The 25290-nt window shown below is 38.1% G+C and overlaps 1 protein-coding gene across 1 annotated transcript in view; it reads left to right on the top strand.

Annotated features, from left to right (window-relative positions):
- The window catches only part of CDKAL1 (CDK5 regulatory subunit associated protein 1 like 1), a 603322-nt gene that overhangs the window by 437169 nt on the left and 140863 nt on the right, over positions 1 to 25290 (top strand). Inside the window, exon 13 of the mRNA XM_060190801.1 lies at positions 19224 to 19404. Within this exon, the coding sequence (XP_060046784.1) occupies positions 19224 to 19404 (181 nt within the window). The remainder of the gene's footprint in view (positions 1 to 19223; positions 19405 to 25290) is intronic.

Genomic DNA, 25290 nt, shown 5'->3' with positions numbered 1-25290 from the left:
GCATGATAACATGTCTACTTACCTGGGCACACCACCAACCAGCCCCATTTCTTTCTTCCTTTCTTCCTCTCTCCATCCCTCCTCCTCCTCCTCCTCCTCCTCCTCCTACTTCTTCTTCTTCTTCTCCTCCTCCTCCTCCTCCTTCTTTCTCTCTCTCTCTCTCTCTCTCTTTCTCTCCCCGTGTCTCCCTCTGTGACTTTCTCCCTCCCGTCTTTCCTTCCTTTCTTTAAATTTAATGGGGGGGGGTGTTATATGGTTTATAGTATAGTCTTTAATACATAGACATAGCCTTTCATCTCCTCTTGACTAGCATCTAGGTGACTCCAGGACCCAATGTTCCTTCATCCTGTCCCTTTCCCTCCTTCCCCAGAGTCCTTTATTCTTTAGTTCCACCTATAAGTGAGATCATTTGATATTGGTTTTTTTCTTTTGGGCATGTCTCACTCAATATGGTGCCTTGAGGTTCTGACTATACTATTGCAAAAGACTTACCCTCATAAATTTTATCAGCTACATAGTACTCCATCATGCTTCTGTACCACAACTTTGTTAGCCATTCCTCTGTTGTTGGCCATATAGGTTACTTCCAAGTTTGGGCTATTACAAGTATGCTGCTATGAATATTGATGTCTGTAGATCTTTTCAGATAAATGTTTTTGTTTTCTTAAGAGATACATGCTTTATCATGTTCTAGGGTTCTGATGAATCTCCCTAAGAATTAGACCAATTTACATTCCCACCAGCAATATAGGAGAGAGTTTTTTTCCCCTCACAGTCTCTCCAACAGTTGGTGTTTCTGTCTTTTCTAATGTATGACATTCTCACAGGTGTGAAATGGTATTTCATTGTTTTTATTTGCATTTCTCTGCTCATCAAGGACTGAGCATTTATCATGTCTGTTAGGCTTTTGGATCTCTTTTTGGAAGAAGATTCTCTCCTTGAGCTCCCTCCTTTTTTTTTTGTTTTGTTTTGTTTTGTTTTGTTTTGTTTAAACCAGAGCACTACTGCTCAGCTCTAGCTTATTGTGGTGCAGGGGATTCAACTTGGGAGCCTCTGGCATGATAGTCTCTTTAAATAGCCATTATGTTATCTACCCCAGCCCAACTATGCAGTAGAAGTTTACTGTCAAAATAGCAATGCCTGTAGTTGGCCCTTGAGCTATACATTGCCAGCTATTGACCTGATTTTTAGGCTAAATTGAATTTAAACAAAACATTAGCTCAACTAATAACAAAGAAAGAGAGCAATGGTGAGTAATTTGTTTTTTGATTTTGTGTGTGTGAATTAATTTCTCAGTATTATTGATGATAATACTGTACAAATACTGGGTTGTTGGAAAAGTCCTGACAGACTTTTGCATAGGAAAATTATTTGCTGACTTTTCTGACAATCCAGTAGGCTTTCGGGATGTCAGAAGACTTTAGATTTAATATCTCTCAGTATTGTTACTTGAAGGCAGCACATTAAATATAAAACAATTATCTGAGTTCTTATTAAAAAAAACAAGATTTATTAGCATGAAAGAGATAGAGAGAGAACTCTGGCACATGTGATGACTGGGATCTTGGAACTTCATGCTTTCAAGCCCAGTGTTCTTACCACTATGCCACCTCCCTGGCTGTCAGCATTCTTAGTTCTTAAAGTAAACTGAATGATAAAGTCAGTGCATATGACTACATCATTTTACAAATTACCCCTCCTGTGACGTAATGTTTGGAGCCTTCCAGTTATACCTTCAAATTAGAAAATGCTACATACAACCTAGGCTTGAGCCTCTAAAATCTTTTTTGTGTTTTGATTTTTTAATAACTGTTTTTTCCCCCAAAGTTTAATTTTTAAACATTTAAGAAGCTTGCCCAACTTCACAGGTTTTTTTTCCCCCTGTCCTGATATTCATTTAATTGGTTCTGCTAATGTGAATGCCCTTTCAGAGATGGGGGAGGGGGAATAAAGCAAGAGGGAAAAGTTGATTATTTCTGTAATTGGATTTTCTCTTGAATAAAATGATTTCACCCACTTTATCTTCCTGACTTAAGGGTGGGGGTGGGATGACCAGTTTCCTTTCATATTATAGTCAAACAGACAGAAGGTATAATCGGTTCCAAGGTATCAGAATAGCATATTGGCTTTGGTTGTAATTAATTACTGATGCTGAATATACACTATCCCTTGCTTTCATTCCCAAACCTAAATTTCTAACTGTGTGTGAAATAATTCCATCCAGGAAGAATTCTAATTACCTTAGTAATTATCATCTTATCTCTAAATGGAATTCAGACATTTGCTACAGTTTATGAATGTTAGAAATGTTTCATTTCCTTTTCACCTTGCATAACAGAAAAATACACATTACTGAATCTGGCTCCATTGAACCTTATAATTCATGTTACCATAGAAACAGAAAAACTCATATAAGAATTGTGTTAACAATACCATAGATAGTAAATACCTTCACTTTAACCAGCAATATCATAAAATGATTTTAATAACAGATGTATAAAATTTCTGTGAAATTTAATATGGTTCCTTTTGAATATTATAACAATATGATCCAGTAAGCTTACTTTAAATTTTTAAAGCAGTATTTTTGGTATGTGTAAGGCTTTGTGCTTATTCCAAAATATTTGCTGTTGAATTCAAACAGTGTTACAGAATTAAAATACTCACTTAACATAGTATTTATTCAATTTTTTAGTTAACAATAATGACTCATTTGATTTTTGCTTGAAGCCCAGCTGAATATTCTGGATTTATACCAGGTTTAGAAATGTAGTAGATGACAAAATTCTGTGGTGTCATCCACATTCTGGTTGTCTCCCTCTGCTTTTGTTCTAGTTGACATTTTCTCCCTGAATTTCATAACTACTTTGTCGCTATATATGGTTATATCTTGCTACAGATATTTAATGATGGTTAGTTTTCTTTTACCATTTTTGAATTCTGATTTTACAGAATGTTTTGAGACTTGCACAGCTTTAGCACATCATTTATTCTATATCTGACATTTCTTTTTGTTGCACATAGCTATCTTTGCTTCAAAAAAGTAAACTTTGGGGGCTTAGTGATAGTGCACCTGGTTGAGCACACATGTTACAATGCACAGGGACCCAGGTTTGAGCCCCCGGTTCCCACCTACAGGGGGAAAGATTTGCAAGTGGTGGTGAAGCAGTGGTGAAGCAGTTTCTCTCTCTCTCTCTCTCTCTCTCTCTCTTTTTCTTTCTCTCTCTCCCCTTTCAATCTCTATTTCTGGCTGTCTCTATCCAATAAATAAATAAATAATATTTTTTTAGGGGTTGGGTGGTGGTGCACCTGGTTAAGTGCACATGTTACAATGCACAAGGACCTGGGTTCAAGCCCCTGGTCCCCGCCTGCAGGGGGAAAGCTTTGGAAGTGGTGAAGCAGTGCTGCAGGTGTCTATCTCTCCCCCCTCTATCTCCCCTTTCCCTCTTGATGTCTGGCTGTCTCTATCCAATAAATAATAAATAAAGATAATACAAATTTAAATATATATACTAAATTAAACTTTTAACAAAATTAAATAAACTATCTAGATTTTTAAACTTTTTAAAATATCAACTTTATTTATGTGATTTGATAGGACAGAGAAATTGAGAGGAAAGAGGAATAGAGAGGCAGAAAGAGAGAGAGAGAGAGAGGCAGGCCTGGGTCTTGGGCATGAGTCCTTGCACATGGAAGTATGTGTACTTAACCAGGTGTGCCACCAGCCAACCAGCCCCCTTGCCATCTGGAATTTTTTTTTTTACTTACTAAAAGTTGCTTTAAGACTTTTAAAGAGAAAGTAATTTAGAATATTTATTGCTACTGAAGTTTTCCAGAATGAGGTCTTTAAACATCACTAGTAATATGTAAATTTTTACTACCATAGATTTTTGGCTTCATAGTTAAAAACAACTTCTTCTGGGGAAGCGGGGCTCCAGGACACATTGATGGGGTCCTCAGCCCAGGGAAGTCCAATTGGCATCATGTTGGCTTCTGGAACCTGGTAGCTGAAAAAGAGTTAACATATAAAGCCAAACAGATTATTGACTAATCATGAACCTAAAGGCTGGAATAGTTCAGATGAAGAGTTGGGGGGGGGTCTCCGTTTTGTAGTTAGTTAGTAGTCCTATTTTAGTTATATTCCAAAGAGCGCATGACTATACTAGTTTTTTTTTTTTTCTTTTTTACTTTTTCTTTTTTTATCCTGAGCCTGACATCTGATATGCAAGTGGATCCAAGTTATTGTCTGGGGAGATGATGTCATAGCTGGAAAAATAACCAGAAAGCTTAATCCTTGTTCTTTTTTTTTTTAAATTTTTAAAAATATTTTATTTTATTTATTTATTCCCTTTTGTTGCCCTTGTTGTTTTATTGTTGTAGTTATTATTGTTGTTGTCGCCATTGTTGGATAGGACAGAGAGAAACGGAGGAGGGGAAGACAGAGAGGGGGAGAGAAAGATGGACACCTGCAGACCTGCTTCACCACCTGTGAAGCGACTCCCCTGCAGGTGGGGAGCCAGGGTTCGAACCGGGATCCTTACGCCGGTCCTTGTGCTTTGTGCCACCTGCGCTTAACCCGCTGCGCTACAGCCCGACTCCCAATCCTTGTTCTTAATCAACCTAATGCTATAGGAGAATATTCTTTATTTATTGACAAGTTATTATTTTGATGCAGTGTAGCTGATAAGACAATAAATAACAAATAATTTTTAAAATCCCTTTCTATATGCTATACGTTTTCCCTTTCCAAAGTAATTTATGTTTAGTAATATTTTTCCGTTAAATGAATCTCTCTTTATACCTGTTTTCTTTTTGTTTTTTACTAGAGCACTGCTTAGTTCTGGTTTATGGCAGTGCTAAGGATTGAACCTGGATCCAGCTCTTTGCACCTGTTTTTTTTAAATATTTATTTATTTTCCCTTTTGTTGCCCTTGTTTTATTGTTGTAGTTGTTATTGTTATTGATGTCATCATTGTTGGATAGGACAGAGAGAAATGGAGAGAGGTGGGGAAAACAGAGAGGGGGAGAGAAATATAGACACCTGCAGACCTGCTTCACCACTTGTGAAGCAACTCCCCTGCAGGTGGGGAGCTGGGAGATCGAACCGGGATCCTTACTCCAGTCCTTGCGCCTTGCGCCACTTGTGCTTAACCCGCTGCACTACTGCCTGACTCCCCCTTGCACCTGTTGCTTTTGGAAATATTAAACTGCCATGCTAACTATTTAATGCTGATTATTATAAAATATTTGCTTCCAGGTTTTGGTTATTACAAATTGTGCTAAGAACATATGTGTACACAGATCTTTTCGGATGGGTGTGTTGGGTTCCTTAGGATTGCACCAAAGACTCTGGGGTGGGGTGGGGTGGGGGGGAGAATACAGGTCCAAAGAGGATGACAGAGGACCTGGGGGGTGTTGTATTGTTATATGGAAAACTGGGAAATGTTATGCATGTGCAAACTATTGTATTTACTGTTGAATGTAAAGCATTAATTCCCCAATAAAGAAATGTAAATATAAAAAAAAAAAAACAACTTCTTCGTGTAAACTTAAACTACTCAGAAATGTCAAGTATTTTTTATGTGTTTTGAGAAAGATCATAGCTATTCACTTATTAATAAGATATATTTGTATTCTATGTGTATTCAATATCCAAACAGATTTTAGACTCGTCTCTCTCATACCAGAGCACTGCTCTGCTCTGGCATAAGGTGGGATAGAAGACTGAACGTGGGACTTTTGAGCCTCAGGCGTGAGAGTCTCTTTACATAATCATTATGGTATCTTCTCCACCTGATTTTAGGTTTTTCTAAACTGGTCCTTTGACTATTTGTTTCCTGTTCTACTAGCTTATCTTGAAGACTAAATGGTTTGTGTAAATGTCATTTCATTAAAGTACCAAACTATGGACATCTTTGAATTTGATATATATATATATATATATATATATATATATATATATTTTTTTTTTTTTTTTAAATCAGGGTCAAGTTAGGAATAGAAGTTGTGTTTAGATATCTCTACTAGAGAATATTTAATATGGGAAATTTAATTTCTATATGTTGGAAGACTGGAAAAACAAGCCTGAGAGATGAGATACCCATAAAATAATAGTTATTGAGATCAATTACTTTCCTACGACTATGAGAACAAAAGGAAAGAGGCATTTATTCTTTATTTGTTTAAATTCTGCAAATGAGGAAATTGTTACAGACTGCTGATGAGGCCATTTAATTTTAAAGTAACTTATCTGAGTTACTAGATTTCTTCGTAAGATATTTTTTTCAGATTTCATTGGCCAGTTTTGACTTGTGTCATTTTAACATTGCATATTGTGTTAGATAATAATTTACATATTAAATCATTATATAATCAAATATTAAATGAATAACAATCTACTCCCACACCCCCATGAATTTAGTTCTGTCTGCAGTTATGCTTCTCTTCTTTTGACTGTGCTTATTTCTTTGCTTTTTTTTTTTCTCTCTCTTTTGACAGTGAGTCTTATACAGGCCATTTTTGCCTTTTCCCCCACTTTGGAGAGAGAGAGAGAGAGAGAGAGAGAGAGAGGAGAGATACCACAGTTGTACTCTACTGCTTGTGTGGCTTTCCTCCTGCAGACACCCCCACATGGTATCCTGGGGCTCAAACCAAGGTCTTTGTGCATTTAAGATGTGTGCTCACCTGCTGGCTTCCCTTCCTTTGCTTTGTTTCTTGAGAGCTTGTTTGGTGGTTCTAGCAGGGGAATACAGCTGCATTTATACCCTCAATTAAAGACCGGTCCATATCTATTCTGGGAAGGCCGTCCTCTTCCACCGAGTGTCTCTGATTTGATTGCTGGTATTTTCTTTTATGGCAATATTTTTAATTACAAATACAATTTTTGTAATAGATAAAAGTTGTATTCTATAGTTTCTGGTTTTTTGCTTGAGTGCATTTATAATGTCTGTCTTTTAAAGAATTGCTGAGTGGACAAATTTTAATTCATTAGCATACAGTATTCATGATACACTGTTTACATCATATGCTGTTAACATCTGTAATGCTGTCTTGCTGAAGCTGGTCATTTCTTCCTCCTAAGTCTACTATGAAGACTTATTAATGTATTTTTTTTTTGCCGGCAGGATTATTGCTGGGGCTCTGTGCGCCTACACAATGATGAAAAATTTTTTAAAATACAATTTATTTGATAGGACAGAGAAAAATTGGAAGCAGGGATAGAGAGAAGGAATAAGAAAGAGAGATACCTGCCACACTGCTCTTAATGTTTTCCTCATACAGGTGGGAGGCAGGAGTCTGAACCTAAGTCCTTGTGCATGGTAGCATGTGTGCTTGATTGTATGCATCACTACCTGGCCACCATTATTATTATTTTTTAATTTTAAGTTTTAATTCTTTTGTTATCTTTACTTATTAGTTAGGAAGAGACAGCCAGAAATTGAGAGGGAGTGGGGTGATGGAGGGGGAGAGAGACACCTGCAACAATGCTGACCACTCACAAAGCTTTCTCTCTGCATATGGGGGCCATGGGCTTGAACCTGGGTCTTTGTGCACTGTAGCGTGTGCGTTCAACCAGATGCACCACCACTGCCCCCCCCCAGTATTATTTTTAATGCATCTTTTATTTATTTTTCTCTTTTGTTTTCTGGCATCGCTTCTTCTTTACCTGTATTATTTTCACCCTTTGTTTTATTTCAGGCTTACTTTGCTTTTCCTTTTCCCTCTCCTCTCCTCTCCTCTCCTCTCCTCTCCTCTCCTCTCCTCTCCTCTCCTCTCCTCTCCTCTCCTCTCCTCTCCTCTCCCCTCCCCTCCCCTCCCCTCCCCTCCCCTCCCCTCCCCTCCCCTCCTCTCCTCTCCTCTCCTCTTCCTTTTCCTTTTCCTTTTCCTTTCTTTCCTATCCTCCCCTCCCTTCCCCTCCCCTCCCCTCACCCCTCCTCTCCTCTCCTTTCCTTCTTTCTCTTTCCTTCTCTTCTCTTCTCTTCTCTTCTCTTCTCTTCTCTTCTCTTCTCTTCTTTTTTTTTTCTTTTTTCTGCCTCCAGGGTTATCTCTGGGATTCGGTGCCTGCATTAGAAATCCACTATTCCTGGAGACCATTCTTTTCCCTTTTGTTGCCCTCATTATTTATTCATCGATGCTGTTACTATTAATGTTGTTATTGCTGTCGTTGTTGGATAGGACAGAGAGAAATGAAGAGAGAGGGGAAAACAGAGAGGGGGAGAGAAAGATACTTGCAGACCTGCTTCACTGTCTGTGAAGCGACCGCCCTGCAGGTGGGGGGGGGGGTTCGAACGGGATCCTTAAGCTGGTCCTTGAGCTTTGCTTCATGTGCACTTAACCCGCTTCGCTACCGCCCGGGCCCCATTTGCTTCTTTTCTTTAATTAGTTGTTTTTTATTTTTCCTTGAGAGCAAAGCTTACCTCTTTTTAACAGACATCTAAACCTTCAAATTTCCTTCGAAATGTCATGTTAGCTGCATCTCATATAGTTATGTTTCTCTTTTCATTCAGTTTAAGATTTTTTTTTCCTCCCTTCTGTTTTCTCTGGAAGTTTTAAGCTATTATTTTGGAATTATTTTCCAGGAGGCTAAAAACTAATTCTGTTTTTATATTTTAGTTAATATTTAACAATTTTAGTAGGTCTGATATTTTCATATTAATCCTCTGATACAGCTTGTATAATAATCTTACTTTTAAATGTAAATTTTAAAAAATATTTATTCTCTTTTTGTTGCCCTTTCTTATTGTTGTAGTTATTGATGTCGTTGTTGCTGGCTAGGACAGAGAGAAATGGAGAGAGCAGGGGAAAACAGAGAGGGAGAGAAAGATAGACAGCTGTAGACCTGCTTCACTGCTTGTGAAGCAACTCCCCTGCAGGTGGGGATCTGGAGGCTTGAACCACAATCCTTATGCCGGTCCTTGAGCTTTGCGCCACGTGTGCTTAACCCACTGCGCTACCGCCTGACTCCCTAAATGTAAAATTTTAATGCTACTGGTTTATTGATGTAAAGAATGAAATAGACTCAACCTTATTCATATTTTTGCCAGTAAAATACTGAACGAAATATCTTGAGATGGATTTAAGAAGAGTATTTTAAGTTGTTTTTTCAGATACAGTACAGGAAGTGTGTGTGTGTGTGTTTATTCAAGGTAAGCAATTCTAAACATTTACAGGGCTTTTTAAACCACAGTCTCAAGCAAACAAATAGGTGATACTATCCTCCCATGTCCCTGATAGATTTTCCTAATTTATAATTGTTACTGCTACCACTGCAGTGGCTGCGTAATTGGAATCTTCCTGTAAATCACATTCCTAAGTTATTTTGGGAGCCCATATTGCCAGTAAATGGCTTTTATAGGTCAGAAAAATAACTTTCTGGGTTATTCAAGCTAGCTAAACATTTTTTACTTCAGAATTATTCTGTAGAACTACTGTGAAAACAAATAAGAAGTTTATTTATTTATTTGGAATGTATTGATGAAAAAGAGAGGGAGCCAGAGCATCACTCTAATATACAAGGTGTCAGGGAGCAAATTCAGGCCCCAGTGCTTTGAAGTTCTGTTTTCTTACTGCTGTGCCACTTCCTGCACCACTTAATTAAACAAACAAACAAAGTGGTGACCACAATTGGTTGAACACACATGTTGCAATGTTCAAGGATCCAGGTTTGAGCACCCAGTCCTCACCTGCTTCATAAGAAAAAGCTTCATAAGTGGTGAAGCAGTGTTGTAGGTATCTCTGTCTCTGTCTCTCTCTCCATCTTTCTCTCTCACTCCCTTCTGTCTTGATTTCTGGCTGTCTCTAATAAATAAATAAAGATAATTTAAAAAGAACATTATTATAAAAATTAATACTAGTATGTATTAAACTCACATTCCAGTAAATTTGGCGGAACAGTCATTTAAAAATTTTATTATAAAAACAAATGACTATTTTGAAAATTCATAGCTTCTCAAAAACAGTATTTATTCAGTTAACATATTAAAATTTAGAAGTATTCTGTTTTATACCCTTTTTAATTTCCTGTGTCTGCTTAATTTATATGCTCTTAATTTCAAGATTGGTTTACTTCACACTTTTTCATTTTATTATTCCCTAAAGACAATTATTTAATATGCAATTTAATAATAAATATATCAGGTTTTAGTTCATTAATAAAAGAAACCAAATTACTTTCAAAAACATAAGTACTGCCATTTGTTTTTATAAAATTGATATATTGATGATACTCCTCTAGCATTAAAGTGAATTCTTCATGAACATTTTGTGAGTAATCAGTTCATGTTCTTTAAAGCCAGTAAAATACTTTTACTTTTAAATATTGACTAATATAAATCTTGCACTAATTCATAGTGGCCTACCCCACCTTGTATATGAATTGTCAAACATATTCATGCATTGAGATCCCCTTCCTTAATTTACTATAACTTTTGTAAGTTTTCCTTTACTTTTATGCTATATTCCTTAAGACCAAAGTCAGCAGGTGTTGCATAATAGTGAGCTCTCAGCTACAATAGATTAAAATGGATGGGGTATAAGTCAGTAAGGTACTTTCCTTTGGGAATACCCTATAATCTAATGCCAAGTTCATCCCCAAGCATAGTCTAGCACAATAGCCAATTGTCTTTGCTTTGTAGTATTTCACAGGCAGTTTCTATGATTGTTCTTTTAATTTCCTAGGGGAGATAAACTCCTCTTTATAATGCAGGCTATGATTCATTACTTTCATTTTTTTAGGTGTGACTTTTTTTCAGTAGTCACCAAGTACAGAAAATCGAATTATTGACATAGTTGTTTTCTATTTAATGTTCTTAAGTACACCTAACTATATTTTTACACAATTCAGGTGTTATTTGATAATTATCCTTAAAGAAGACGAAATACTTTTAACAACCCTCCTTTTTTATTTTCAAATAGATGCTTTTTCTGTGAACACTCTTTCTGTCATTTTCTGTCATCACATAGATGAGTGCTAGTCCATAGAACTTAACATACTATAACTAAATAAGACAAGGCAGAAATCAAGAAAGGAGTATTTTTTTTAATCTTTATTTTTTGGATACAGATAGCCAGACGTCAAGAGGAAAGGAGAGACAGATAAGGAGAGAGACAGAGAGACACCTGCAGCTCTGCTTCACCACTCGTGAAGTTTTCCTCTTGCAGATGGGGACCAGGGACTTGAACACCAGTCCTTGTGAACTGTAACATGTGCACTCAGCCATGTTCATCACTGCCTGGCCCCCAGGAATATTTTTTAGTAAATGTTTCATTCTTCGTTCATGTGGTCTTTAAACTATTAGACTGATATGGGAAGCAGTTTTATTTTCCCTTATCACTGGGGTTTCACCCCTCTAATTTGACTTTTGCAGGTAGTAAGAGAGAGACAGAGAGGGAAAAGATAAGACACCACAGTATGAAAGCTTTCCCCAGTTTGATGGGGACTGGGCTCCAACCTGGTTGTGTTCATGGCAAAACAGGCACATTAGCCAGGTGGGCTATCATGCTGCACCAGAACTGTTGGTTTTATGAAACTGTTTGCATAGGTATCTAGTAATTTCCCATTCCTCATTTTTACATCCCCTGTTTTTCTTAGGCCCAAATATCTGCTTTATATTAGTTGGTGAAATAGTGTTTTATTTATCCATATAAAACTGATTGATAATATATTGATATAAGTATATTGACAAATATTCTTTGATATGAAATTAGTTTTCCTGTCGATGAATTCTGGATAATTCTGGATATAATTATTAATGTTGTTCTTTTATTTTTTTTAAGCTTGTGTGTGTGTGTGTGTATATATATATATATATATATATATATATATTATTTGTTTTGGATAAAAACAGAGGAATAGGGAGGCAAGATGGAGGTAGAGTGGAGGAGGACAGAAAGACACCTACAGCACTATTTTACCTCTTGTGAATCCTAACCAGTGCAGATGCAGACCAGGGGCTTGAACCTGGGTCCTTGTGCACTGTAATGTGTGTACACTGCCAGGTGTGCCATCACTAACCCCTTTGTTCTTTTATTATTATATTGTAAATAAACAATAAGATATCATAGCATACTTATAAAGAAACTCAGTGAAAGTGATTTTCAAAGAAATAACTTTCAAGATACATTAGGATTGATTCAAAAGGCAAAGGCAAAAAAAAAAAGGCAAAGGCAATAAAAACAAAAAAAGTTTGTTTTTATTGTTATTTATTTATAAAATAAAAAAATATCAACAAGACCATAGGATAAGAGGGGTACAATTCCACACAATTCTCACTACCAGAACTCCGTATCCCATCCCCTCCCTTGAAAGCTTTCCTATTCTTTCTCCCTCTGGGAGTTTGGACCCAAGGTCAGTATGGGGTACAGGTGGGGAAGGTCTGGCTTCTGTAATTGCTCTCTGCTGAACCTGGGCATTGGCAGGTCAATCCAGACTCCCAGTTTGCCCCTATCTTTCCCTAGTGGGGTCAGGGATCTGGGGAGGCGTGGGCCCGGGGTACATTCATGAGGTCCTCTGCTCAGGGAAGTCAGTTTGACATCAAGGTAGCATCTGTGACTTGGTGGCTGAAAAAGCATTAATATATAAAGCAGAACAAATTGTTTAATAGTCAGGAACCTGAAGGCAAGAATATAGCAAAAGAGTTGTGGGATCTCCATTTTGGAAAAAGCAAATAGGTCTACTTTAAGGGGGTCATAACTTTACTAATTTTTACCTGAGCATGACAGCTAGCATGCAGGTATACTAAAGACATTGTCTGGACTCAGTGACTTGGAAATAGGAATAGAAAGCTAGATCAGAGCAAAGAGTAGCTCCCAAACATGGGAAAGGTATATAAGTATCATTTTTTTTCTTTTTTTTTAAATTTTTTATTTAAGAAAGGATTAGTGAACAAAAGCATAAGGTAGGAGGGGTACAACTCCACACAATTCCCACCACCCAATCCCCATAACCCACCCCCTCCCATGGTAGCTTTCCTATTCTCCATCCCTCTGGGAGCATGGACCCAGGGTCATTGAGGGTTGCAGAAGGTAGAAGGTCTGGCTTCTGTAATTGCTTCCCCGCTGAACATGGGCGTTGACTGGTCGGTCCATACCCCCAGTCTGCCTCTCTCTTTCCCTAGTAGGGTGTGTCTCTGGGGAAGCTGAGCTCCAGGACACATTGGTGGGGTCTTCAATCCAGGGAAGCCTAGCCAGCATCCTGGTGGCATCTGGAACATGGTGATTGAAAAGAGAGTTAACATATGAAGCCAAACAATTTGTTGAGCAATCCTGGATCCCAAGCTTGGAATAGTGGAGAGGAAGTGTTAGGGAGGTACTCACTGCAAACTCTAGTGTAATCCTGCTTTCAGGTATATATTTTGCAGTAGTTTATGGATACGTGTGAACATAAGCTCTCTCTCACAGAAACTGGTGTATATCTAGGTTATGGGACTTTGTTAGAAAGTGAACTACCTGAGATGAAATTAGAGTGTACTATTAAAGGAAAGGTCTCACCCGAGTAATGAAGCTGAAGGGTTGTCATTCCACACGTGAAGTCTCTGGATACAGTCTGAGGTGAAGCATGTTGAGATGGCAATCGTTGCTTTGGTTAGGTTGTGATCGGCGGATGCAATATTATTTGGTTTGGATTGGGAGATGCATACGGGAAAGTGGGCCCTATCCAAGGGTGCCAGGACTGGGGGAAGTAGGGGCTCTGTAGTGAAGATGTGAGGTTCCTGCTGTCTTAGGGTTCAAAAAGACAATCAATAGTTAATATTATTATCACATTATTTGTTAATTGGGTTAACTTTGAAAAGTCCCTTTGTTATGGTTTGCTGTACAGTACCCAGTATCTTGTATATAGCTGTGCTATTGGAAGCTTCTAATCTACCTGGTCTAGGCTTTTGAGAGAGTCCACATATCAAATACGTAGCCTATATATTAAAAAGATTCAGTTTGTCTTTTGAGAAACTTTGAGACATACAATTGATTTCCCCCTCTCATATTAATTAACTACTGATTTAAATGCAAATTAAGACAACACTAAGATACCACCTCACTCCTGTAAGAATGGCATACATCAAAAAGGACAGCAGCAACAAATGCTGGAGAGGATGTGGGGACAGAGGAACCCTTTTACATTGCTGGTGGGAATGTAAATTGGTACAGCCTCTGTGGAGAGCAGTCTGGAAAACTCTCAGAAGGCTAGACATGGACCTTCCATATGACCCAATAATTCCTCTCCTGGGGTTATACCCCAAGGACTCCATAACACCCAACCAAAAAGAGGTGTGTACTCCTATGTTCATAGCAGCACAATTCATAATAGCTAAAACCTGGAAGCAACCCAGGTGCCCAACAACAGATGAGTGGCTGAGAAAGCTGTGGTATATATACACAATGGAATACTATGCAGCTATCAAGAACAATGAACCCACCTTCTCTGACCCATCTTGGACAGAGCTAGAAGGAATTATGTTAAGTGAACTAAGTCAGAAAGATAAAGATGAGTATGGGATGATCCCACTCATCAACAGAAGCTGACTTAGAAGATCTGAAAGGGAAAATAAGTATCATTTTATGATGTCTTTAATATTTTTTTTTTTAGGTCTTTCTCCTTGCTTGCTGTTTTGGGTCTCTGCAAACTATTGTGCACTTATGCTCTAAGGTGTATATTCCCTCCCCCCCCGAACTTATAGCTACATGTGCACATGTGTTCTGTCTCATGGACCCTGATCTATATCTAAGCTTTGTTAGGAAGTGCACCACCCGATACGGAATTGAGGAGTCCTATGAGCTAAGAGCGGTCTCCCTAGAGGGTTGAAGCTGAAGGGTTGTCATTTCACACCTGTGTCTGGACACAATCCGAAGTGAAACGTGTCGAGGTGGTGCTGGTTTCATTGACTTGGTTGAATTCACCCTGTCATTTCACGAACATCTCATAAAAACTGCAGCAAAGGTGGGCACGAGGAATAACATCATTGCAAGACTGGCCAGCTCCTCATGGGGCGCGAGTGCTTCCACACTACGATCATCCTCTCTGGCATTATGCTATTCCACTGCAGAATACTGTGCCCCAGTATGGTTCCGTAGCCCCCATGTCCACTTGGTCGATTCCAAATTACATTCCTCCATGAGGATCATTTCTGGAACCATCCGTTCCACCCCGGTTCCGTGGCTGCCAGTTCTTAGCAACATCGCCCCGCCAGATATTCGTCGGGATGCGGCATCATCTAAGTTCATTTCCCATGTCTACGCTCGACCGGACCTGCCAATATACGCGGATATCTTCGCCCACCCTGTCCAACGCTTGACGTCTCGTCACCCAATCTGGTCCCCTACGCCTACACTGAACTTCTCTGTTCCAGACTCTTGGAAACAGAGTTGGCAGTCAGCTGAGGTCAAGAACAAACACCTCATCACAGACCCCTGCAAGCGTCAACCCGGCTTTGACCTAGCACGTTATGATTGGGCTCTCCTCAATCGCTATCAAACAGGCCATGGCCGGTGCGCCGCTATGTTCCATCGCTGGGGAGCCAGAGACGACCCGAACTGCCCCTGCGGCTCCAGACAGACTATGACCCACATAGTCAACGACTGCCACCTCTCCAGATTCAAAGGAGGTCTCGAAACTTTACATCAGGCTCAACCTGACGCTGTTGACTGGCTACGGAAGAAGGGCAAACGCTAGAAGAAGAAGAAGCTGATCTCGTATCAAATGATATGGCTCGAATGAAGCATGCAGGAAGGCAACCCATGCCCCAGAGTTTCCAGGACTAGGAGAAATGGGTTTATAGAGAATGAGGAGGGTTCCCGCTGTGAAGAGGCAATTTATTACCCAAGCGCAACAGGAATTCAAAATACCTAGTTATTGGTGGAAAGCTTTAGCCATAAATAAGAGGCCAAATATAAGAACCTGGAGGAAAGAGATACAGTTTCATAAACTGAAGAAAAATTGTGAGAAAGGTGGCACACCTGATTAAGCTCTCACATTATAGTAGACAAGGACCCAGGTTCAAGCCCCTGCTCCCCACCTTCAGGGGAAAGCTTCAGGAGTGATGAAGCAAAGCTACATGTATTTCTGTCTCTCTCCCTCTCTATCTCTCCTTCCCCTCTCAGTTTCTCTCTCTCTATTCAATAATAATAAAATAAAAATATTAAGAAAAGTTAGGAGAAAAAAATTAATATCCTCAGAGAGACAAAGAAGGATGTGCAGATAGAGTGTAGGACTTACATGTATGAGTCTCCAGGTTCTATGCCAGTCATTAGGTGTGCAGAAATGGTACTCTGGCCTCTCTCATGATACAGATAAGGAAGTCTCAGTAAAGGAAAGAAAATATTTTGCATCTCCAAAGTCAGGATGATATGAAAATAAAAATGGAGAAGAGAGACTCCTAGAAATGTAAAGTATATTGTTCAATCACAAATTTTTCGGGGGGGGGGGTGGGCGGTGGCACACCTGGTTTAGTGTACTTAGTACCAAGTGCAAGGACCTGGGTTCCAGCCCTTGCTCCCCACCTGCAGGAAGGATGCTTCACAAATGGTGAAGCTGGTCTTCAGGTCTCTCTCTCTCTCTCTCTCTCTCTCTCTCTTTCTCTTTCTCCCTCTGTCTCCCCCACCCCTCTCAATTTCTCTTTGTCCTATCCAATACAATGGAATAAATAGCCACTAGGAGCAGTGAGTCCTCATGCTGCTACCTAGCCACAGAGATAGCCCTGGAGGCAAAAAAAAGAAAAGAAAAGAAAAGAAAAATTTAGTAGAAGTGTTGGGGGATAAACTTAAGTAAATCTTCCAGAAAGTTGACTAAAGATGGAAAATAATAGTGGAAATGCTTAAAGGGTAAATCGAACAGGAGGCATCAGCATTCAAAGGAGTGAGGAGGCCCTAAACAGAGGAAATGATTTTAAAATTATACAAGACAAGTTATTAGACTAAAGGCCTTGAGTCTTCACATGCACTCTGTGCAAAGATTTAAAGACCTGTGATCCTGGAGGTGTTGCAGTGGCTAAATCATTGGATTTTCAAGCAAAAGGTCCTGAGTTCAAACCCCAGCAGCACGTGTACCAGAGGGATGTCTGGTTCTTTGTCTCTCTCCTCCTATCTTTTCTCTCTCTTCCTATCTTAAAAAAAAAATGCCTAATCTTTGGTTGCCATGAAATTTGATTTTAAAGCATTAAAATTAAACTTTATTCTTTAAAAAACATGTCTCTTCTTTTTTTTGATTATTTAAAGTGTGCATTAGTTTGAATCTGAACATCTCATCAGCAATATTGCCAACATAGAAAAAAATAATATAGGAAAAAGAAGAAGTGTGAAAGTCTGGTAGAAATACTCTTCTTTGGGGGGCTGGGTGGTGGTGCACCTGGTTGAGCACACATGTTGTAATGCGCAAGGACCCAGGTTCAAGCCTCCGGTCCCCACCTGCAGGGGGAAAGCTTCGCAAGTGGTAAAGCAGGGTTGCAGGTGTCTCTCTATCTCTTTCCCTCTCTCTGTCTCTCCCTTCTGCTCAATTTATGATGGTCTCTATCCAATAAATAAATAAAGATAATAAAAAAATTTTAAAAAGAAATATTCTTCTTTTTGTAATACTGTGCTCAGACACTTTATCAATTAGTTGTATGAATTAAGGCATTTCTAGACATGCTAAAACAACAATTTTTTTAAAATTTATTTTTTATTTAAGAAAGGATAAATTAACAAATCCATAGGGTAGGAGGGGTCCAACTCCACACAATTTCCACCAACCAATCTCCATATCCTACCCCCTCCCCTGATAGCTTTCCCATTCTCTATCCCTCTGGGAGCATGGACCCAGGGTCATTGTGGGTTGTAGAAGGTAGAAGGTCTGGCTTCTGTAATTGCTTCCCCACTGAACATGGACGTTGACTGGTCGGTTCATACTCCCAGTCTGCCTCTCTCTTTCCCTAGTAGGGTGGGTCTCTGGGGAAGCAGAGCTCCAGGGCACATTGGTGGGGTCTTCAGTCCAGGGAAGCCTGGCCGGCATCCTGATGGCATCTGGAACCTGGTGACTGAAAAGAGAGTTAACATACAAAGCCAAACAAATTGTTGAGCAATCATGGACCCAAAGCTTGGAATAGTGGAGAGGAAGTAAAACAAAATTTTGTGGGTACTTTTGAAAATGAAGCATTCCAAAAGATTGCTCTAACAGAATTTAAGAGAATAGAATAACCAAGAATTAGAAACACACTAGAAGGAGATTGGGCAGTGGCACACATGTTAAATGCACATAGTATGAAGTGCAAGGACCCATGTAATTATCCCTCCCTATTCAGGCCCTGGCTTGAGGGGGGGTTGCTTCATAAGCGGTGAAGCAGGTCTGCAGGTGTCTATCCTCCCTTCTCCCTCTAAATCTTCCCTTCCGCTTCTCAATTTTTCTCCATCCTATGGAAAAAAAAAAAAAAGTTGCCACAGGAACATTAGATTTGTTGTGCAGGCACCGAACCCCTGCAATCACCCTGGAGGCAAAAAAAAAAAGACACTAAATACAAGGGAAAAAAAGGGAGATTGAAGAAAGGAGAACAAAGAAACAACATTCAAAGATGACCACTGGCTTAATATGAGAGAAATATATATTTAAAGAAAACAAGGGATGGCATTTCCAGAGGAAAAATAAATGAAATTGACTAACAATAACTTTTGTATATTTATAAAATAGTATAGTTTTTGAATCTGATAAGGCTTCTAGAAAACATTAGCATAGGTAATAGGATACTAATGTAAAATTGCTTTAATAATGTTTTTTCTGGGAAAAAGAAAAATGTTGTGACAAAAGAAAACATAATGATAGTATACCAGTTGGCTCTATAGTCAGCAGTATTTCTGCAGTTCTTGTAATGGAGACACTATTAGTATAAATGAAAAATTGTGTAGTGACTATGTTGAGAAGTGACCAAATGATTCAAAAGGCTAAATTCTCATTTATCATAATAGAAGTGAGCAAATATTGCCTGAAGCAGTTGGTAAATCTTGAAATTGCAGAGTATCTATTTTAAAATATTGAAAACAGAATAAACATCTAAAAACATTTTTAAATGAGTATGTATCTCTTGAGAATGACAAGAAATTACTATTTGCATAAACTTTTGAGGACTCTTTGAAACTATTTATAAATGTCTCCTTCCTCGAAATGAAATTTAGTTTTAAAAAGAGTAACTAGTTTAAATGTCTGGGAAATAGAATCTTTATGACTAGTAGTTAGTCTTTCTCATTTCTGTCTTCTTATTTTCTAGAGTTCCTGGAATAACTATTGCTACAGATATTATCTGTGGTTTTCCTGGAGAAACAGATCGAGATTTTCAGGAAACAGTGAAACTTGTTGAAGAGTACAAATTTCCAAGCCTCTTTATTAACCAGTTTTACCCAAGGCCTGGAACTCCTGCTGCAAAAATGGAACAGGTTCCCGCACAAGTGGTAAGATGTTTATCTTGTTGATGGACATTGTTCAGTCAGCTACTAGAAATATGTGGCTATGCTGCTTGGTTTAACACAAGTTACTGGTGGTATAATTTTAAGTAAAAAAAAAGGGGACTTTTCCATGTTAGGGGTTTAAGGCAGACAATACCATTGGATTAGTTAAATATTAGGTACCCAAATTGCTACCTTTTTCTTCTTTTCAAAATGGAACTTATTCTTTTTATCATACCTGGCATTCCAGTGCAGTGCCAGAGACTTAAACATGGGTTCACATGAATGGTAAGGTAAGCACTTTACTTGGTGAGCTATTGCCTAATCCTAGTTTGACCTCTTTTTAAACATAGTATTATTGATAGATTTTATCAGCTTGGATGCTTCACTTCTTTGTTTTTAATATTATGTTCTTGATACTACTAATTGACTTTGAAATTAGCTGTCTTTTTTTGTTGTTGTTGCAGTGTAATTTTTCAGTGCCTGAAAAATCGTATCTTACCGTGAAATTGAATATTTTCAATATCCCAATATTAGTGCCACAATTAAATCAGCTGTCAGTATTGTATCTGTGCATCTTTGTGGGTTTTTTTTTTTGTTTGTTTGTTTGTTTGTTTTTTAGCCTCCAGGGTTATTCCTGGGGCTTCGTGCCTGCACTACAAATCTACTGCTCCTGGAGGCTATTTTCCCCTTTTTTATTGCCCTTACTGCTTATCGATGTTGTTAGTTGTTGGATAATACAGACAGAAATCAAAAGAGGAGAGAAAGACACCTGTAGGCCTGCTTCACTGCTTGTGAGGCGACCCCCCCTGCAGTTGGGGAGCTGGGGGCTCGAACCAGGATCCTTGTGCTTTGCTCATACCGTGTGTGCTTAACCCACTGTGCTACCCCCCCTGATTCCCTGTCTTTGCATCTTAGTTATGGAAAACTTTTATCAGTAGTTTGTTTGTTTGTTGTTTGTTTGAGCACTGCTCAGCTCTGGCTTATGGTGGTGCAGGGAATAGAATCTGAGAATTTGGTGCCTCAGGCATGAACGTTGTTTCACATAACCATTATGCTATCTATCCTCACCCTATCTGTAGTTTTTTTTATCTTAATTTTGGTATCAGAGAATAATGTTGAAATTATTAGTGAAATGAGTTCGGAATTACTTCTTTCTAGTTTTTCTAAGGATATATAGAATATTTGGTGGTCCGGGAGATGGAGCAGTGGCTAAGGCACTAGACTCTCAAGCATGAGGTCCTGAGTTCAATCCTGGCAGCACATGTACCAGAGTGATGTCTGGTGTGTTCTCTCTCTCTCTCTCTTCCCTCCCCATATTTCTCATTAATTAATAAATAAAATCTTTTAAAAAAAGAATATTTGTATTATTTCTTCCATAAATGCTTGATGGAATTACCTAATATGAAAGTAAAATTCAAAAATGGTCACAGAAATTAGAATTATTGCCCTATCAGGATATATACTCTGTATAATCCCTGGGATTGAATCATTGGTTTCTTGGTTCTGCCCTCAGTTCATTCATTGATTCACTCATTCGCTCATTCATTCATTCATTCCCAGATCTCTGATGTATAGTGGTATGGGGGATTGAATCTATAACTTTAGGCATGCAAGTCTGCATGATCATTATGCTGTGCCACCACCCCCATAATATAATTTTAATGAAAAGTATCACAATTTTTCCTCGAGAACTTTCTGAACCTTTCCTGAGTTCTACAAAAGACACACTAAGATCCTTTCTCTGTCTTAGTCCTCAACTGAACACTTCCTAATTATTTTGTTTGGACTTCTTGGGGTTACTTTACCTTGATCTCTTTCATTTCTTAGTACTTTGGAAAGTGTCATCTACTCTTTCTTTAGATATTTCTTCTACTCTTCTCTCTTTTTCAGTGTCCTTCTTGTACTTTTCATTTTTGGTTTTCTTTTTTTTTTTTCTTTTTCATTTTTGGTTTTCTTTCTTTACAGGTGTTCCTTTCTCAATATTCTCTTCTAACCTGTTTTCTGGTTTGTTGTTCCTTACAGTCATTGCTGGGCCAGTGGCAGACCTTCTGTGTTGGGTTATGTAGGGAGTTAGCTATGTTGGAAATGCAGACTCTAGGGTCTCACTCTGACCTTCAGTCATAGTTCCTATCTTCGGGTGATTTGTTCCTGTTCCTGTTTGTTATTTTAGCAGAGCCTTGCTAAACTCTGGCTCATGATAGTACTGGTGATCTGAGCCTGGGACCTTTGGTGCCTCAGACATGAAAAGTTTGTTTACATAACCACTATACTATGGCCCCAGCCCTATGTTTATGTTAAAATTTGGGAAGTGCTGCTTCAGTCTACCATCAAATGCATCTGTGGAATTTTGAATTTTAGTTCACTTATTTTATTATTTTTTTTCTTGAACTACATTGTTATTCCGTTCCATTTATATTTTTTTAATTTTTATTATTTTTTCATAGATTTCACAGGTTTCTGGGGGGGAAATTCATTATATTTCTCAGTTGTCTTAAACACCGTTCTGAATTCTCTAGAGAGCTGGATCTAATCTTAGGTTTGTTTCTATTGTTGTGGTTGCTGTTTGTTATGTTTTGTCTTCTTTCATGTACCTGATCATTTTTATTAAATAATGTCTGTTGTTGAAAACACAAAAGCACCAATTATCTAGTTAGTACTTGGCAACCACTGATCTTTATCTCTAATTCTGCCTTCTTCTATAGGATCACGTAACTGGGCTCATGCAATATGTATGAGTATAGCCTTTTCAGGTTAGTTTGTTTCACAATAGTCATATACATCTAAAGTTCCTCCTGATCTTGGGTAACTCTTCATATTTGTACTAGAAAGTATTTCATCAGCTGGTTAGATCACAGTTCATCCATGCATCCATCTTATTTTTTTACATTTATTTATTTATTTTCCCTTTTGTCGCCCTTCTTTTTTTTTTATTGTTATAGTTATTGTTGTCATTGTTAGATAGGACAGAGAGAAATGGAGAGAGGAGGAGAAGACATAGAGGGGGAGAGAAAGATAGACAACTGCAGACCTGCTTCACTGCCTGTGAAGCGACTTTCCTGCAGATGGGGAGCAGAGGGCTCGAACCATCATCCTTAGGCCGGTCCTTGCGCTTAACCCACTGCACTACCACCCGACTCCCCCATTCATCTTCTTAAAGACATTTTGGTTGCTTTGAAGTTTTTTAAATTATAAATAAAGCTACTATGAATGTCTATGCAGGTTTTTGAATGGACACAAGTGTGATGAATTTGTAAGAAACTGCCCCACTATATTTCAAAATGATTGTATCATTTTCATTCCTACTAGCAGTAATTAGAGTTCCTCTTGCTCTATATTCTTGCCAGCATTTCATTTTATCAGTGTTCTAATCTGCAATTCCCTATTGATGACATGTTCAGCACTTTTTCATATATTGTTTGTTCATTTTTTAAATCATGCTCTTGTGTTATAATGAGTTGGGTTTTTTTTGTTTGTTTGTTTGAATACTTTGGCTAAAGCCCTTTATCAGATTTTTTTTTTTTTTTGCAAATATTGTCTTCTTTAATATTTTTCTTTGGGGGGGAGTATGATTTACAAGTCAGTTGTCACATTGATGCAGTTTCTTTATCTTTCCATGGTAGATACCTGCATGCAAATCATTGCCACCACCAATGCAGGTCTTCCTCCACTTCATCATTATGGATTAGATCCCCAGTGCCCTCTCAACTTATTTTATTTTATTTTATTTTATTTTATTTTATTTTATTTTATTTTATTTTATTTTATTTTATTTTATTTTATTGACAGAGCACTGCTAAGCTCTGCCTTATGGTGGGCAGTAAGAAAATTGAATCTGGAACTTCAGAGACTTATTCATGAAATTCTTTTTAATCATTGGGCTATCTCCTCTGCCAGCAAATATTCTCTTCCTGGTCTGGGGCTTTTTTCTCATTCTTTTTAAACAGCATCATCCTTTTTGAGTATTTAGTACCTGGAAAATTTTTCTACTGCATACCAGTCTAAAATACTAACCTTGGAGTCAGACTTTGAAACTTTTCAGTTGATTATTACCATGACTCAATTCCATTTTCATTTTTAGAGTCTGTAGTTTTGAGATACTCTATGGTTGTTCCCCTCACACAGATGTTTCTTTACGAACTTCCATATTTGTTTTTGTAACAAAATAGTATGAAATGAGTAGCTTGAAACAAATTTATTGTCTCACATCGCCTGCAAAACAAAGACAGACCTGTGGTCCTTTTGTGTTTTCCTTGAATCTTCTTAGCTTTGGAAGGTTAGCTGATAATCTTTGATGTTCCTTCCGTTTTAGTTTCATAATTCCAATCTCTGCTTTCACTGCCATATGGTCTCCATGTGTTTCTATCTTCATGTGGCTATTTTATAGCAACTCCAGTCATAATTATAATTGTATTGGTGACCTACTCTACTAATATTTCTAAATAAGGTCACAGTCAAATATGCTGGAGTTAGAAGAAAAGAAAAGGGGGGTTGAGAGGAAGTAGGGTGGGAGAAGAGAAATGCAATTCAATCCATAACAGTTGTCTACATTTCCGTAATTATGCTTTAAATAAAAACTGTGTCCGGGAACTGTTTCATCTTTATGAAATCCAGACCTTAAATATTAAGGGATTAAAATAGAATAATGAAACTTTAAGATTCTTCCATCAAAAAAGAAGATGCATGATGTGTATTGAGTCTTCTTGGTTCTCCTTCTTGCTTAGTATATATCTTGGAACTAAGAGCATCACTAATGTATCTTAGCCTAGAAGGATTACAATTTACTTAGGATTATATATGCTGAGGATAATGAGCAATGGTAGACAAAGCCACCTCTGCCTCAGTCCTGAGGAGTCTGAGTCTATGTTTTGGAGATGATCATAGGGACATCTTTGGGCTAAATACAGTCAGTCAGCTTTGCTGAAACTGTCCAAAGTAGATTTTCCTATGAGGGAGTGAATGTGTGCTGGAGATATTCAAACTAAGGCAAGTGGACCAGCTATTTAGGATAGATATTAAGGAAGAAATGCTGTTTAATCATGTACAGAAGATTATTCAATGACATATAGTGGGTCTCTCGAAACCAGGTACCAGGGAGCTTTCAGAATACCTGGTTGCTTCTAGCTTCCAGCCTGCCTTGTTTGTTACCCTGCCTCACATTCCCTCAAGGGAACATCATGTGAAGAAACCTAGGAATAAAGAAAACATATTTAATGAGCATGATCTAGGGAAGTAAGGTATGTCACAGCCATTTGGGGCACAATGGAGGATAATCTACAAGTATAAATACAGATTATTATCTATGAGGGATTTAGGGATTGTAGACAAAACTTTAAGTTGGCTTTCATAATCATGTTAAATAGCTCCTACAAGTAGTTGGGAGCATTGATCATGTGGTTTGTTTTTGAAAATTCACGTTAGATACAGTGGAGAGGGAATAAAGAGTGTCAATAAACCTAGTTAGGAAATTGTGTAGACATATTTGGAGACTAATAGATGAAGTTTAAAAAAAAAAAAAAAAAACAGGAAACTGTGTGACCTCTTCTTGAAATCTTGGATAAACGTTCTTCTTTCATACTTACTCATTCTAAATTTTAAACTTGTCTGTATGTAAACAAACTGTATTCTTTGGAGTCTATTAATTTCTTCCACAGAAACTCTGTTAGTTCTATTTTTGACTGATCCTAGGCTCACAGATCACATTTTATAAAGATCTTTGAAAAAGTCTAAAACTTAAATCACTATAATTTGTTTCAGCCTTTTGCTCCTATGGATGCTGGACCGGAGCTGTTTCCTTATGGCCATGAAATTGATCCCGAGACTAGATCTGGGTGTGCTCTACTCCAGAGGAAACCCTCTCAAACTTCCACACTCTTATCAAGTCCCCTATTA

Source organism: Erinaceus europaeus, chromosome 4 (assembly GCF_950295315.1).
Source record: "Erinaceus europaeus chromosome 4, mEriEur2.1, whole genome shotgun sequence".
NCBI lineage: Eukaryota > Metazoa > Chordata > Mammalia > Eulipotyphla > Erinaceidae > Erinaceus > Erinaceus europaeus.
The sequence above is the reverse complement of the archived record's forward strand: the minus strand, read 5'-3'. Positions and strand labels throughout refer to the sequence as shown.